Source organism: Telopea speciosissima, chromosome 4 (genome assembly GCF_018873765.1).
Source record: "Telopea speciosissima isolate NSW1024214 ecotype Mountain lineage chromosome 4, Tspe_v1, whole genome shotgun sequence".
Lineage (NCBI taxonomy): Eukaryota > Viridiplantae > Streptophyta > Magnoliopsida > Proteales > Proteaceae > Telopea > Telopea speciosissima.
The window spans coordinates 10,553,942-10,570,890 of record NC_057919.1 but is presented as its reverse complement, the minus strand read 5'-3'; the positions used below and the strand labels follow the sequence as shown (position 1 = coordinate 10,570,890).

Sequence of the window (16,949 nt, the reverse complement as noted above, 5' to 3'; positions counted from 1 at the left end):
TGTCTTTCCTCACCACCTCACTTAGGATTATTTTAGGTATGACCTTTGCTCTTTTAGGTTTTTCAATCTAAATCAAATCACTCATCCGAATTAGAGCATTCCAAGGCCTCCGTTGAACATGGTCATGCCATCTCAAGCGACTTTCCTGTAATTCATCATGAATTAGAGCTACTCCCAACTTAGCTCTAATGTGGTCAATCCTTATTTTGTCCTTCCTAGTTTGACCACACATCCATCTCAACATTCTCATATTCTCATATCTGCTGCACTTAGTTATCTATGTGACTTTTCTTAATTGTCCAACATTTTTTTCTATACATCATAGCCGATCGTATAACGATCTTACATAATTTTTTTTTTTTAAATTTAAAGGAATACATCAATCACACAATACCCTAGATGCACCTCTCCAATCCATCCAACCTATTTTAATTTTAAGTTACACTATATATTTTGTCTTTATTTTATTTATTTAAAATCTTATTATTCGTAGGTTGATCTCTATAATTTTAATAATATTTTGTTTATTCCATCAAAATAGTATTATCAACGAAAAACATACATAAAAGTAGATTTCTCTTGTTAAATCAAAAATTTTTTTTGAAGGGTAAATTCCTGTTAAATCATTGATGTAACCTAATTGTAATTAGAAATAATAATAATCATTATACAATAATGATGATAATAATGAATGATGTATGAAGAAAGATGCTGAATTTTGGAAAAGGCACAAAAATGCATACGCCGAAAGTGACGGGCTAGAGGAGAAGGCTTCACCGCCGTGGAAACGAGAGAGAGAGAGAGAGAGAGAGAGAGAGAGAGAGAGAGAATCTGTTCGATACTTCGATTTATTTAGGTCTTTTTTATTAGGGTTTCCCTAAGCATTCTGGTAACTCTTCACAGAGACCGGGGACGTCTGTAATTCCCTCACGAGTCACGACATTCGAAATCGATAAATCGATAGGAAAGCTTAAAGCTTTGTTAGTACTCTATTGGTATCTGTAATAGTTTTTGGTTGGTTGCCGGCGACATATACCAAATTTTCTGATTGCAAGGCGGCTGATCGATTTTTAGTGCATTTTAGGGTTTCTAGGGTTTTCGTTTTTGTTTTGTTGGGGGTTTGGTTACTGCGTGACTGGTCTGATTCAATAAAGCTAGCTTTTTTTTTTATTCCGTGTTCATCTTTTCATTTAAAGGAATTGAAATTGGTGATCAAAAATATGCCTGAATTTTGTAGATCGTCGAAAGCTTGATCGCCGCCGACGGCGAGCGGCTTCTTCGTTTTGAGGGAGTTTTGTATGGAAACGCGGAGTCGGAAGCGGGCGGAGGCCTCCTCAGCAGCCCCTTCATCTCAACCCACTACCCGTTCGAGTAAGAGAGCTCGTGTCTCTGCATCATCATCTTCAGCTCCCTCCGTTTCAACAATTTCCACCCGTTCCCGCCAGAATTCACGGTCTCAAGAATCAGTTGTAGTTATGGATTCCACCACCGAATCGTCTGGGTCTGCTGCCCGCCGTGAATCGGGAGGCCGGCGTGGAAAAAATCAGGGTTTGGATAGGGACAAGGACTCCGATAAGGGTAAAGAGAAGGAGCCCGAAGTTAGGGTTAGGGATAGGGATAGGGACAGGGACAGAGAGAGGGACGTCGAGAGGAGCTTGGGTTTGAGTATCGATGGCGGCGGCGGGGTTGACGATGATAATGACAGTGAAGGCGGTGTAGGAATTCTGCATCAGAATCTGACGTCTGCAAGCAGCGCTCTCCAAGGGCTACTCCGGAAACTCGGTGCTGGGCTGGACGATTTACTGCCCTCGTCCGCAGTGGCGGCGACCTCCTCCTCTCACCAGAGCGGGCGACTGAAGAAGATATTAGCTGGGTTGCGAGCGGATGGGGAAGAAGGGCGTCAGGTTGAGGCCCTAACACAACTCTGCGAGATGCTCTCTATTGGAACCGAGGAATCACTAAGCACATTCTCGGTTGACTCGTTTGTGCCCGTGCTTGTGGGACTGCTTAATCACGAGAGCAATGCTGACATCATGCTACTTGCTGCCAGGGCTCTGACCCATCTCTGTGATGTGCTTCCGTCGTCCTGTGCTGCTGTCGTTCACTATGGCGCTGTGTCCTGCTTCTGTGCACGGCTGCTCACCATCGAGTACATGGACTTGGCAGAACAGGTTAATTCTCATTGCATCCTTTCATGTTATGGGTATCCTTTCCCTCTTCCTCTATCGCTTACTTCCCTTCTGAAACATTTTTTGACTATACATACATGGGGTAGGATTGATCCAGAAAACCAGCCCATTAAACAAAGAAGAGGAGATCGAAAGTAGAAGCAACAATATGATGAAACTTGAAAGGAAACTTGGTTTTAGATATTATACATGATTAAGAGAGCAAGTTCTTCGGTTCCTTGTCTTGTAATTGACAGGCATAATTTGTATACAATTGTTAGTTTATTAGTCCTACGGAGTAATAGTCGTTCAAGCTCACTTTCTTATCTTATTTTATAATAACACATGCAGTCTCTGCAAGCTCTTAAAAAGATATCTCAAGAACATCCAACAGCCTGTTTACGAGCTGGTGCACTTATGGCAGTGCTATCATATCTTGACTTTTTCTCCACGGGAGTTCAGGTAAATTGTTCAGTAGAACTTCTTGTCTAGCTAGTTTGTTTACTGAGATAAGAAATTTGGTTTGTTGTCTCTTAAAGTGTGATCCATTGCTGTATTTATTTTAATGTCATGTTTTAGCGTGTGGCATTGTCAACTGCTGCCAATATGTGTAAGAAACTCCCTTCAGATGCAGCTGATTATGTGATGGAAGCAGTGCCTCTGCTCACTAACCTTCTTCAATATCATGATTCAAAGGTGACATTTTTGTCTTTCACCATTCTCCCACTCATTCTCGCTTCCTTTTGGTCTTATTTGATCTTCCTTAGATGTTTTTGTATTTTATTTGCAGGTTTTGGAGCATGCTTCTGTTTGCTTAACACGAATTGCTGAGGCATTCACATCTTCTCCTGAGAAATTAGATGAACTTTGCAATCATGGACTGGTTGCCCAAGCTGCCTCTCTTATTTCCATCAGTAACTCTGGAGGTGGTCAGGCTTCTTTGAGCACATCTACTTACACGGTATTTGCAATTGTATGTTTTTTGAATTATATGCTTACAGTTTGTGGAGTCCTAGATTTTGAGTTTCTGAGTCATGCGCTTGCAGGGTTTAATTCGTCTTCTTTCAACATGTGCAAGTGGATCCCCTTTAGGATCTAAAACACTCCTCCTCCTCGGGATCAGTGGCACACTAAAAGATATTCTTTCAGGTTCAGGCTTAGTTGCGAGCATTTCTGTTTCACCTGCATTAACTAAACCACCGGAGCAGGTATGCTTTGTTAATTTTGCTAGTTTGTTTGTTGTAAATCTTTTCTTTATTTCTGCATAAGTATGTGTACATATTTGAGAGGGTGACATACATTATCTCTATTATTTTGAACCATGTTTTTTTTTTATCCTGTTGATCATTTATTTTAGATCGAGAAAGGGTGGAATAAGGTTAGAACTTCAATCCATATGGATGAAATCAGGTTAGAACTTCAATCCATATGGTTGAAATAAGGTTAGAACTTCAATCCATATGGTAAAGTTTTTTTTTTTTTAAATGCGTGGTTGTTGATATGGTTTGCTTAACATGGATGTGCATGAGAGATGACTTATAGTGCTGCCTGTTTCTGAAGATGTTACCAATGCTTCAAAAGTTAAAACTAGAAGTTGACGTTTTGTGACTCATCCAGTTACCCTTATGTTATGCAATACAATACAACCCTAATGGGTTCTGATTAACCCATTTACCTACTAAAACAAATTAATATTGGGAAGTCCCAATTTTTTCTTTTTCCTTGGTTCACTCTAACATTCTTCATATATTACTAGTAATCAAGTGTAGCCACTATTATATGATCAAAGTTCATCTCTTCCTTCAGAGTGCATGAAGCTGGCTTGCCTCTTCCACTATTTAAAGTGTGACTTATTGTCTATGTAAGAGTCTTTGGAAATTTCTTTACTGTTAATAAGGAAAATATGTTTGTAAGGCCTGGTTCACCATGTTGTAGTTGAGTGGGTAGTACATGGCTAGACTAGTGTCAAGACCAAGCTTCCAATGTGGAAGATATTTAGAATAGAGTGTAGAGAGGCTTTCCTTATGGACTGTGAAGGAAATGTCAACCCTTTGGTAATTGTCTTATTAATTTGTTCAATGATGAAGTGGGAGTAATCACTCTTACCTCTCTTTGTATACCACCAGAATAGAGAGAGCAGTGTACCTACAAAATCTGGTTGGTGGCTACCCATAAATCTTATTCATTTTTCAGGAATTCAAAATATGTAAAATCTAAAGCTGAGCTATATGGAAGAGAGTGGAGAGCAGAGAAAGCAGCCTACCAGTATTGTACGCATACTTCGATCGGTTTGACCATGGGTATAGAACAAAAACTGGCTTTGGAAATTCCCTGTTAGTGTGTGCTACCATGGATTGTGATGCAGAGAAGGCAGCCGGCTCTTGCTTCTAAAGTTCACTGTTTTAGATCGAGCGGATAGTCTATGGGAGGGCTCTGTAAACCTCAGACATGACACACAACAATCTTATCTACTTAGGTTAAGTAAATTGAGAAAGTGGGATTTTGTTTAAATCAGTTTGGATTCGACTTGGGAGATTCAGATTGTGTTCCCAGATTTATGGATTGAGGTTCCCAGAATGTTTTGCTACTCAACCTCAGAGCCATAGTTAGATAAGGCACAAGATAAATGTTGCGGTTTGGCACTTAGACTACACCATATCTGCCAGCTGGTGCTCATGGTGTACATTCAAAAGTAATAAACTCTCTTTGGACCATTTTGAATGCAAGAAATGGATAAAATAGAAAAGAAAAACACAATAAGACAAAAGTAGTTTGTGTCTTTCTCTTTCTTTTTTATATTCTTCTATTTTCTTCTCTGTCATTCAAAACATAGCGTAAGATCGAAATAGATAGAGGGAAGACCCCCATCCCTTTCAATTTTAAATATGGGATATTCTTGTTGGCATCCCTTACGTTTTCAAATAATTTGTAACTTACTTTTTTGTTCTTTTAGTATAACACATTTTTTTTTTCCAATGAGGTTAAATCCTGTCATTTCACATTTATAATAAAAATATGTGCAAGACACCATCAGCTTTTGATAATGACATAATGATAAGTCACTTTCAAATTATTTTTGAAAACTTTTTTTTACCCCCTAACTTAAAGAACTTTTGGAAATAAGATAGGGTGCAATCAAAAGAAGGGGTCAAGTTCTAAATACACCTATAGAGGTGTCATTTAGACTGTCCCTTTAAATATATTGGACTTGGGTGTAAAAAAAAATTCCTTTTCTCTTATTTATGCAAAAGTAAGCCCGATTTAGGCCTTCTCTGAGAAAGAGAGATGCAGTGTCTTGACTGTCTTCTTCCTGACCTTGATGCCGGATGGCAGTATGGCACAGAGACTGTTGGAAGACAAAAAAGGCAGCCAGACCAGAAGGCCCAAAAGAGGTTGATATCCTTCGTCCTCCTCTTCTCATCCTGCAGCTGCTGCATTCTTCTTCCTTTGCTCCTCCTCCCCTCATGCAGCAGTTGGTGGTGGCAGTGTTTGCTGCTGCTGCAATCTGTTTCTTCTGTGAGTTTCGGTGGTCAGTGCCTTCACCTTACAGTGATCATATGCGTTGCTTTCAAGAAACTGCTTTCTCGAATCTCGGTACTCTCTCTTAGTTAGAATACAATCATGATTCTTAATTAATATGTGCCCAGCATTGATGCCTCTTCTTGCTTTTATGCTCTTTAGTGTAAAATTATATTTTAAGATAGAATTTTATGGTGTAATTTAGTATTAGAAACCCTGAGAGCATCAGCTCATATGGTCTGAAGTTTTTTGCTTTGATTTGCGATAGATTTTTGAGATTGTCAACCTTGCGGATGAGCTTCTTCCGCCACTGCCTCAGGGGAGCATTTCCCTTCCAACCTGCACTAATTTTCTAGTGAAAGGGTCAGTTGGAAAGAAGTCTCCTGCTACCAGCTCTGGGAAGCAGGAAGACACTAATGGAACTGTTCCTGAGATTTCTGCTCGTGAGAAGTTATTGCAAGATCAATCTGAGCTTCTGCAGCAATTTGGAATGGATCTTCTGCCTGTTCTAATACAGGTTAGTGTTTTTAATTCTCTTGGCTGGTATCCACTTACTTTATCCAATTGATTAGTGATGAAGGTCCATTTTTTCCTTGAAGCAGATATATGGATCCAGTGTCAATGGTCCAGTTCGCCACAAATGTCTTTCAGTTATTGGGAAATTGATGTATTTCAGTACAGCAGACATGATTCAGTCTTTACTAAGTGTAACTAACATATCAAGGTATTTGGTTTTTTATGACAGTGGTGAATGCTATTATCGTTATCTGCTTCCATAATTTTTATGTGCTAACCCATTTCAACAGTTCAACTAATTATGGAATTATTGTGGTTCAAATCTCTCAGTTTCTTAGCTGGTGTTTTAGCTTGGAAAGATCCGCAAGTCTTGATTCCAGCCCTCCAGATAGCAGAGATTCTCATGGAAAAGCTTCCTGGGACTTTCTCGAAGATGTTTGTCAGAGAAGGAGTGGTACATGCTGTAGACACACTTATAATGGCTGATTCATCAAGAATGGTTGCTGCCCAAGCATCTTCAGTTGATAAAGATAATGATCCTGCACCTGGAACATCATCACGTTCTAGGCGTTATCGACGGCGCAGTGGCTGCCCAAATCCAGATGGAAATTCGTTGGAAGAGTCAAAAAGTGTCTTACCTGGAAGTGTTGGTTCTCCCCCAACTTCAGTAGAAATTCCAACTGTTAATTCTAGTCTTCGCATGGCTGTCAGTGCTTGTGCGAAAGCATTCAAGGATAAATATTTCCCTGCTGACCCTGAAGCAGCTGAAGTTGGAGTGATGGATGATCTTCTACGTTTGAAGAATCTTTGCATGAAGTTGAATGCTGGCATTGATGATCAAAAAACCAAAGCTAAGGGCAAAACAAAAGCTTCTGGTTCTCACCTTGGTGATCTTTCTGCCACCAATGAAGAGTACTTAATTGGAATGATATCTGAGATGCTGACTGAACTGCGCAAAGGAGATGGTGTATCCACATTTGAGTTCATTGGCAGTGGGGCCGTTGCAGCTTTGCTAAATTACTTTTCTTGTGGAACTTCTTCTAAGGAGAAGGCATCAAAGGCTAACCTACAGAAGCTTCGGCAACAAGCACTTAGGAGGTTTAAGTTATTCATTGCAGTTGCCCTTCCTGTCGGCATTGACGATGGAAAGGGAGCTCCTCTGGGTATCTTGGTACAGAAACTGCAAAATGCTTTATCCTCCTTGGAGCGATTCCCAGTTGTTTTGAGCCATTCATCTAGGTCATCTAGTGGAAGTTCACGTCTATCCTCGGGACTTGGTGCGTTGTCCCAGCCCTTTAAGCTACGTCTGTGCAGAGCTCAAGGAGAAAAATCTCTTCGTGATTATTCTTCGAACATTGTACTCATTGATCCTTTGGCAAGTTTAGCAGCTATTGAAGAATTTCTTTGGCCAAGAGTTCAGCGAGGTGAATCTGGTCAGAAGCCTTCAGCTTCTCCAGGAAACTCTGAGCCTGGTAACACACCCACTGGGACTGGTGCTTCATCACCGTCTATGTCTGGGCCTGCTTCTGCTCGTCGTCATTCAACTCGATCTAGATCTTCAATGACCATAGGAGGTGCAGCTAGAAAGGATTCTCCACACGAGGGAAATGCAAGCTCTTCAAAAGGTAAGGGTAAAGCTGTTCTTAAATCAGCTCTAGATGAGGCAAGAGGACCTCAGACAAGAAATGCTGCTCGTAGAAGAGCAGCTTCAGATAAAGATGCACAGATGAAACCAGCACATGGGGGTGATTCTAGCTCTGAGGTATGTTGCTGCTATTGCTTGAATTTATCCTTATTCATGGGCGTGGAAGTTCTATGGGATATGAGCAAACAGATGCAACATGATACAAATGTCTATTTTGGTTCTTTAGAGTATGGGTCTCATGTGACTGTGTTTTGGTCATTTGATTTTCTAATTTTAAATTTTATTTTATCAGTCCCTCCATGTTCCTCATGTTGGGTATTTTGGTCTATTTTTTGATGGAGAACTATTACTAATTTGTGTCCATATCAGCTTCCAGGTTATATGTTCTTCATTGAGCTTTCTGCATTTCGGGTCTCAATTAGAACTTAGAAGTGTTGAATACATTATGTATAGGACTAAACAATTTTTAGCTCACTGTATCCATTGCTATATTTTTTTACTTCATGTGATAAGAAGGGTAGAGGAAACACTATTGATGTAGATCCAAGTCTCCATGACCTGAAGAATCCCCCTTGATCATAGGGTTTTAGTAGGAGCCTTAGTATAGTTTATTTCAGTTCTATACTTAGTTTCTTTTAGCAGCCTTAAGGACTTAATCCTATTGGCTGAGATTGTTTTATTCTTATTGGTTCCTAAGGTATCTTTTATTTCAGCTGTTTTAAGTGATCTAATCCTATTGGTTGTTAGGGCATTTGATCCTATTGGTTGTTAGGGAATATTTAAGTTGTTTTAAGTTGTCTCAAGTTGTTAAGGGTAGTTAGGTCTTTTCTCTTTAAGTGTTTTAACTTCAGATTTAAACCTCCACGATTTAGAAAGGAGGAGTTTGAATTGTAATCTGATTTGGCCCTTAGGCCCTTATTAATAAGAGATCGTGAGAGAGGCTCCCCCACCAGTTATATGTTTAAAAAAATCGAGCTTTTGCTGTTGGCCTTTGCTGCTGCTGCTTCTCTCTTCAGAGACTGTCTTGTGTGTCATATCAAGACCCCCCTTCTGAGTTATATCAAGGTTGAAGGGCTGGTGGACTCCAGTGACTCCTTGCATCTTGTAGATCGGGAGGTCCTCTCTTAGCTCTTCTTCAATCTGCTACTGTTGGAGATCAGTGTTATTTAAGTAAGTAGTTTATATAATTCTGCAATTACTTTCCTCTTCTTAATCCTCCACTTAACCCTAGTCGATTTCTATAACCCTAACCTCACTCTAAAATCTGTCCAGCCTTATCCCTCCGCCCAAAAGTCATTCAAACTTCAGCCACAGATCTCTTACTATCTTCCCTCCACTCGATCTCAGTTACAGCCCATTCCAACAGTTAAAACCTTAATCCCCTTCATTCCACATTAAGCCCTAAAACTCCAATTTTCAGATCTTATACTTGCCACCATAAAAAACCAACCAAATTCCAGTCGAGTTACCCTTCCACTGTTCCCTACCTTCGATCCAAAGCCCTGCCCCAAAACCTTACTTTAAACCCTAAATTCCATAGTTTTCCTAGTTTCTAAAACCCGAAACCCTAACCCTAATTCTGCAGAATTTTCAAACTTATTTAAACCTTGATATTTTTATACCATAATAACCTGCTAGGTCTGTCTGGTAAAACCATATGAGATTCATCCTCAAATTCTAAAACCTAACCCTAGTTTTGCCCTAGAAACACCTAAATCTGCCCAATCTGTTATCGGATTTAGAGAAGGATCTGTTATTGGCTTATAGTGGGGGGATTATTCCTATCTAGAACTGCATTAACTATTAATATAAAACATGAAACAGACAAGATTAACATTGTATCTGTTACTGTATATATAGAGTATACTTTCATATACCCAATATTTTAAGAAGGATACCTTAGTACTTCACAGTCGGTACCAGAGGATTCAAAGTTCTGTCCAAAAGCTAACAGTATCACCCTTTAATTCTTTGTGTGATTTCCAGTTTCTAATCAGGGAACAATTGTACCAGCATCTAGTTTACAAAAGTTTAGGTTATTACGTAGAGAGAGAGAGAGATTCATCGTGTTATATTTTTTTACCATAAAGATTGTGTCCAATGGGACTCTCTCTGTATATAATATAATAAGTTTTATGTTTATGTTATGTAGGATGAAGAGTTGGATATCTCTCCGGTTGAGATTGATGATGCATTGGTGATTGAAGAGGATGATCTCTCAGATGATGATGACGACGACGACCATGAGGATGTATGTTGCTCTACCATTGAATATTTTTTTTTTTTTTTTTTTTTTTGCAATGATTTATTATTAGTACTCTTGAACTGCCTCTAAAAATTCAGGGGCAGGACTTGATTTACAATTTGGATGAGAAGTCTTATTACACCAACTATCTTTGTTTGCTCTGAATTGAGTTTTTGTTAGCTTTGGGACAAAGCGGTGATGCCCTGATGTCCTGCCACCAGTGGATAATGGGGGAAAATTAGAGAAACCCAACAGCGGCCTCAATTTCGTGGACATACATGCCCCTCTTGGAAAGTGTAAAAATGGAAGGGTGATCTACTTGTGGAATTGGGCAGTGAAGCAAGTTGTTGAATGACATATATTGAGGGTGCTTTTCCATTAGGCTTTTACTATCCTTAGGTTGCATGAAGTTATTTTTCCTTCCATCAATTTTTTTTCCTCTGCTAATTATTGGCAGCACAGCATTTAGGTAACGACACGTGCACACATAGAGGCATAAAGTGGTGCAAACTTGACCTCTCAATCTAATGATTAGGACTCGAGAAAAGATGTGCAAAGTGGATCTCCAACGGACAGGAATAATAGGAAAAATTATAGTAAGTATCAGGAACAAACTAGGAAATATAATCAATAACTCGAAGCATTGAGCGGATGGGCCTAGAAATCTGGCCAAGTAGGTGCAATTGAACTGTTTTAGAGAGAAGTAACGAAAACAGTGCATCTAACGGAGACCGGAAATTATGAAATATAAAACCAGCAACTAAGAACAGAATTTCAGATATTATGTTGACAGAAAAAGATAAACCTAAAATTTAAGGAGAAATAGATAAGTGATAAAGAAGACGATAGAAAATAAGCTTGCAAACAGGGTATCGCCAATGACTAGAAGGACCAGAAATTGGAGATCGGAATTTGAAAAAAAGATGGAAAATTTAGGAATAGAAATAGGAATACGAAGGGGAAGTAAGGAATCCATTTCACTGAATCCTTGGAGTCCACTAAGGGGCTTGAGAATCCACTCAAGTTGCTGCTGGATACACAACAGTTGGAATTATTGAAAACAGAACTTTATTGATAATAGAATCGTGGGGAAGACCTTTGGTCATTACATCTATATATAGATTTTAGAAACTGTGTCTACTAATCCTAAACTGACTTGGAATTCAAATTAATAATTGGAGAAGAGAAATCAGGCCTTTAATTGACTGATTCGACTCTCCTAGGCAAACTAGTACTTCAAATTTAGCAACATAAATTGAGAAAAATAAATCCTAGCAAGTATCCTAATCACTTTAAGACTCAGAACCAGAGCTGGAATAATAACTAAAATAAAACAAAATACTAAATATCCGTATACCATCACCTGGTCAAACTTCTAGGAAGGTAGGAAGATGGTCACTAGTCCCTTCTTCTCTTCTTTTTATCTGCATCGTAAAGTACCTGTAGAGTTGCACATACCTGTTAATGAAGCCAGCTCAATTCCAGAATGACCATTTCTAATGAGAATGCTAAGGTATTTGATATGCCGAGAATGCTGCATTTCATGAGGCAGTAATGCAAAGCATGTGCTTTAAAGCTCTGGAAAGCACTTAGAGCCTCAGTTCCTTCTAAATATTTTGCTACAATGCTTGTATATTTGCTCCATTTCCTGCTCCAGTGTTTGCACCGTCAAAATTGGAAAGAAGTCAAGCGATGTAGCAGAACATGTGGAAAAACTTTTTAACTTTGAGCTGTGCCACCTGCCATGTGTAGGAGTTCCTTATTAAGAGTTTCTTAAGCCTGTTTTGTCTGAAGGGAGGTTGCTTGCTGCTATGGGTGTGTTTTTGTGTGTGTGTGGAAAGCATTTGAAATGGATTGCATTATATTTATTTTCTGATGGATTCCCAATTCATCATCAGGTGCTGAGAGATGATTCTCTTCCCGTTTGCATGCCTGATAAGGTTCATGATGTGAAATTGGGAGATTCAGCTGAGGATGGTAATGCTGCTCCTGCAACAAGTGATAGCCAAACTAATCCTTCCTCTGGTTCTAGCAATAGAGCTGCGACAGTACGAGGCATGGACTCAACAGAGTTTAGGAGTGGCAGCTCCTTTAGTTCGAAGGGTGGAATGTCATTTGCTGCAGCTGCTATGGCTGGGCTTGCATCAGCAGGTGGTAGAGGTATCAGGGGTGGCCGAGATCGCCGAGGATTTTCTGTAACTGGTGGTTCGAATGATCCAGCCAAGTTAATATTTACGGCGGGTGAAAAGCAACTTAATAGGCACTTGACTATATATCAGGCAATACAACGCCAACTTGTGCTCGACGAAGATGATGATGAGAGGTTTACTGGCTCTGATTTTTTTCCTAGTGATGGAAGCAGGCTGTGGAACGATATATATACCATCACATACCAGAAAGCAGACAGCCAAATAGATAGGAGTTCGGCAGGAGGTTCCACTTCAACTACATCAAAATCTGCCAAAGCTAGTTCAGCTTCCAACTCAAACTCCGACACTTTGGGGCACCAAACTTCCCTTCTTGATAGCATTTTGCAAGAGGAGCTTCCATGTGATCTTGAGAAAGCTAATCCTACTTATAGCATATTGGCATTGTTGCGTGTGTTAGAGGGTCTGAATCAGCTTGCACCCCGTTTGCGAGTCATGTCTATTTCAGATGATTTCTCAGAGGGGAAGATTTCAAGTCTAGATGAGCTTAAAACAACTGGTGCGAAGGTACCACCTGAAGAATTTATCAATAGCAAGCTCACTCCAAAATTGGCTAGGCAGATCCAGGATGCCCTTGCATTGTGCAGTGGCAGTCTTCCTTCATGGTGTTACCAACTAACAAAGGCATGCCCATTTTTGTTTCCTTTTGAAACTAGGAGGCAGTATTTCTATTCAACTGCCTTTGGATTGTCTCGGGCATTGCATCGACTGCAGCAGCAACAGGGTGCTGATGGGCCTGGCTCAACAAATGAAAGAGAGGTACGTGTTGGGAGATTACAGCGTCAAAAGGTTCGTGTTTCAAGAAATAGAATTTTGGATTCTGCTGCAAAAGTTATGGAGATGTATTCCAGTCAAAAAGCCGTTCTAGAAGTGGAGTACTTTGGTGAGGTTGGCACGGGATTGGGTCCTACACTAGAGTTCTATACCCTTTTGAGTCATGACCTGCAGAAAGCTAGTTTGGGCATGTGGAGGTCAAATTCCTTGTCAGACAAAGCCACAATGGAAGTTGATGGAGACAACCAGAAAGCCAGTAAAACTGAAGATACTTCCGACATGAAGAAACTTGGGCTGGACTCTACAGTGGAAGGCAGAGATGTAGTACAAGCTCCTCTTGGGTTGTTCCCTCGTCCTTGGCCACCAAATACAGATGCTTCCGATGGTGGCCAGTTTTCTAAAATCCTTGAATATTTTCGGCTTGTTGGACAAGTGATGGCAAAAGCTCTTCAAGATGGCCGGCTTTTGGACCTTCCATTGTCGATGGCCTTTTATAAGCTTGTTCTTGGTCAGGTTAGTTCAAAAAGTTTGGGTTTTCACTTTGTCTTGATTAATGATGGTCCAAGTCTTTATTTATTTGTTTTTTCTTGGATGTTCGTTTAATTTAATTGGTCCATTATAAGTTTTTTTAACTCATTAATCCATTGCAGGAGCTTGATTTGCATGATATTCTTTCATTTGATGCTGAGTTTGGAAAGATCCTGCAAGAATTACAAGTTCTTGTTTGCCGTAAGAATTATCTGGATGCAATGGGTGGTAGTAATCAAAATGCAGTGGCTGATTTACGCTTCCGTGGTGCTCCTATTGAAGATCTCTGTTTGGATTTTACACTTCCTGGCTATCCTGATTATGTTTTAAAACCTGGAGCAGAAAATGAAATGGTACTCTCTTAGTAGTCTACCTTTAGCTTCACCATGTGATTGTTTTTCTTGTATAATGTTTTGCTCATTTACCTGAAATTCTGTTAAATGAAATATCAGGTGGATATTAATAAGTTGGAGGAATACATTTCTTTAGTCATTGATGCGACTGTCAAGACAGGAATTATGCGGCAAATAGAAGCATTTAGAGCAGGGTTTAATCAGGCAAGCTACTCTTTCTCTCTCTCTCGGGTTGGCTTTTATTCCCGCAGGACAGTCTTTGGTTTCTAGTTGTAATGGCCTTTATATTTGCATCACTCAACTATTTCCATAATCAAGTGTGGTGCCAATTTGTTTCTTGTTTTTATGAATTGAGGTTCCAATTATTACTTCAGGGGTGTTCTATATCATATCTAACACTACTATATCATGTTCATTCCCCTCTCCCCGGCATGACGTTTTGCGTAATGAACTGAATTTAACTCTTGTGCTGTATGATAATCAGGTCTTCGACATCTCATCGTTGCAAATATTTTCTCCTAGTGAACTAGACTACTTACTCTGTGGGCGAAGAGAATTATGGGAGGTAATTTGCTGCTGCTTTTTTTTTTTTTGGGGGGGGGGGGGCGGGGGGATGGGGTAACTAGTCATGTTAGTAACTTCTATTGTCCATTATGAATTTTAAGTGACTTCCTATTGGATGCAGGCTGAGACTCTGGTTGATCATATAAAATTTGATCATGGATACACTGCTAAGAGCCCTGCTATTGTTAATGTATACCTCTTCCCTGACCAAAAAAATTCAAAATGCTTTGCTTCCTGTTCACGATCCTAAAAGGTCTCTTTTTCTGAATGTCTTTAGTTGCTGGAGATTATGGGAGAGTTTGCACCTGAGCAGCAGCGTGCATTCTGCCAGTTTGTAACTGGTGCTCCAAGGCTCCCACCTGGTGGTCTGGCTGTGCTGAATCCAAAGCTGACAATTGTGAGAAAGGTTTGTTCTATGAAACTCATTAGCTGATGTTTGGTTCAGATGACCTGCTTCTAAATTTCATTCTGTTTAACCACAGCATTCTTCGACCACAACGAACTCAGCATCAAATGGGGCTGGTTCTGAATCAGTGGATGATGACCTTCCAAGTGTCATGACTTGTGCTAACTATCTCAAGCTTCCTCCCTATTCTAGCAAGGTACCCAGTCACTTTTAAGATGACGAGTAGGATCACACTTTCAACCGTGGTAATTATATTTCCTGCTCTTTTTTTTCTTGAACGTTGTGTTGATGACACTTTTCTCCTTTGAACACAGGAAATTATGTATAAGAAACTATTATATGCCATCAGCGAAGGGCAGGGATCTTTCGACTTGTCCTGATGATACTTGAGACTAACCAGATCGATTAGTATGTATCCCATCACAACACTTTTCGGGGTCAAAGTATAGGTCTACTCGTTGTCTTGTTCTGTTGTTAGAAGTTGCAGCCCCTTTTCTGTTCAAGGATGTTTTTCGATCATCTTTACCTAAGTATTGCTGAGGGTCTGTTTTATTTCCTTTTGGAAACCATGCTAGTTTGCATCTTCTGGTAGGGTGTCAAGAACGGTGGGTCTGTTCTCTGCACTTTTTCCCCAGTTTTACTTTGTTTCCCATCAATCCCTGTAAATTCCATTCCATCTTGCACAGTGACCAAGCCTAAATTCTTCATCTCTTTATCCATTTCTTCCCCAGAATTTCATCACCAATTCTTAAATAATATAAAATAGATTTTCGGTACCCATGGAATGAATCTGGTTGAGCTTTGGCCAACCACAGAGAAGAGGAGGAAAATTGCAGAGTTCTGTCTGGTGCTAGTGCCTGTAAATAAGGGTGGAAATATTTTGTTTATTTAAAATTTTCTCCTTCACTATTAGTTGCTGTTTCTAGCATAAAAATGTATGGGCAAACAAAAGGCAAAAGAAATCTACATTGATTCAATCGTGTGCTTTTTTAATTATCCTTTCCTTTCTCTCAAATTACCTGTTGCTGCTGTTTGTTACATTAGCTGTTAGCTACTCATCTACCGAGCACTCGCATACATTTAAGAAAATGGTTTTGTGGAAAAGCTAATCATAAAGGATATGGTACGGATCCTTTCTTCGTGGTGGGTACTGTACTGATTGAAGGAAATTGTAGAATGTTTAATAAGATATGGTGCTTGTGCTGTGACTAAAGGGAAAATTTGTTGCATCATAGGTTTGGTGAAAAAGTTGTAACCTTAATTTTATCCTTTTTGTAAAACAAATTTGAGGGTAAATCCTACCATTTGATTGACTTCCAAAATAGGGTTTTCTTCCTCATGACTGTTTATTGAAGTGTCGTACTTTATTATTTGAAACATGATAATAATACATGTGTTATTCAACTTGACAAAGGATCAGGTAAGCATCACATTACATTGATACAATTTTGGCATAAAATGAGTAGAGGAATTAACTAAAATTATAGTGTTATTTTTATAAGGTAAATTTTATGGGCACCCCAAAAACTAACAAAATATTACAAAACACCTCTAAGGCTATCTTTGGCATCATTTTTTTTTAAATTTTTTTTTTTTACCAATTTAACATAAATCATTAATGAAACCATTTTTGATCAAAACATAAAAATGGTTTGGTAACCAATAGACATAAAATGGTTTTTTTGAAGAAATTGGTTTGTTATCCTTATGTACAAAATGGTTTTCTGAAAAAAAAAAAGGGCTAAAGATGTTCCCTTCACCTACCTTCTTTATAACTCTTTCAGCTTCCCAAGCCCTTTGAGTTAAATTGTAAAGCATAAAAATCATATTCATGGATGAATGGATCAGAGATGGATTTGTACAGTAGAACATTGATAACGTAGTGAATAGAGACCCGAGATGAGGGATTTATGGGAATGGAGTTTTGCGGTTGTGGTGTTCATCTCTCTCCCTCCTAATTTTTTTTTCTCCACTGTAAAATCACCCAACCGGTTTGTATCGTATTTTTTATATTCAATTTTTCC

General features: G+C 39.3%; 1 protein-coding gene across 2 annotated transcripts; it reads left to right on the top strand.

Moving 5' to 3' along the window:
• Nucleotides 1–921: 921 nt before the first annotated feature.
• On the top strand, nt 922–15,915 carry LOC122659871 (E3 ubiquitin-protein ligase UPL3-like). Of its 2 annotated transcripts, XR_006332568.1 has the most exons (19): nt 922–980; nt 1,238–2,171; nt 2,520–2,630; nt 2,748–2,864; nt 2,959–3,129; nt 3,215–3,376; nt 5,956–6,204; nt 6,290–6,411; nt 6,534–7,965; nt 10,001–10,099; nt 11,992–13,587; nt 13,725–13,955; nt 14,055–14,159; nt 14,440–14,520; nt 14,641–14,709; nt 14,797–14,925; nt 15,002–15,121; nt 15,240–15,467; nt 15,501–15,915. XR_006332568.1 is itself a non-coding variant. In XM_043855018.1 (18 exons), the coding sequence occupies exons 2-18, from the start codon at nt 1,299–1,301 to the stop codon at nt 15,303–15,305; spliced, it is 5,733 nt and encodes a 1,910-aa protein (XP_043710953.1). In that variant the 5' UTR covers nt 922–980; nt 1,238–1,298; the 3' UTR covers nt 15,306–15,915. The 2 variants fall into 2 exon arrangements, 1 of the variants encoding a protein (XP_043710953.1); XM_043855018.1 differs by having other exon boundaries at nt 15,240–15,915.
• The last annotated feature ends 1,034 nt before the right edge of the window (nt 15,916–16,949 follow it).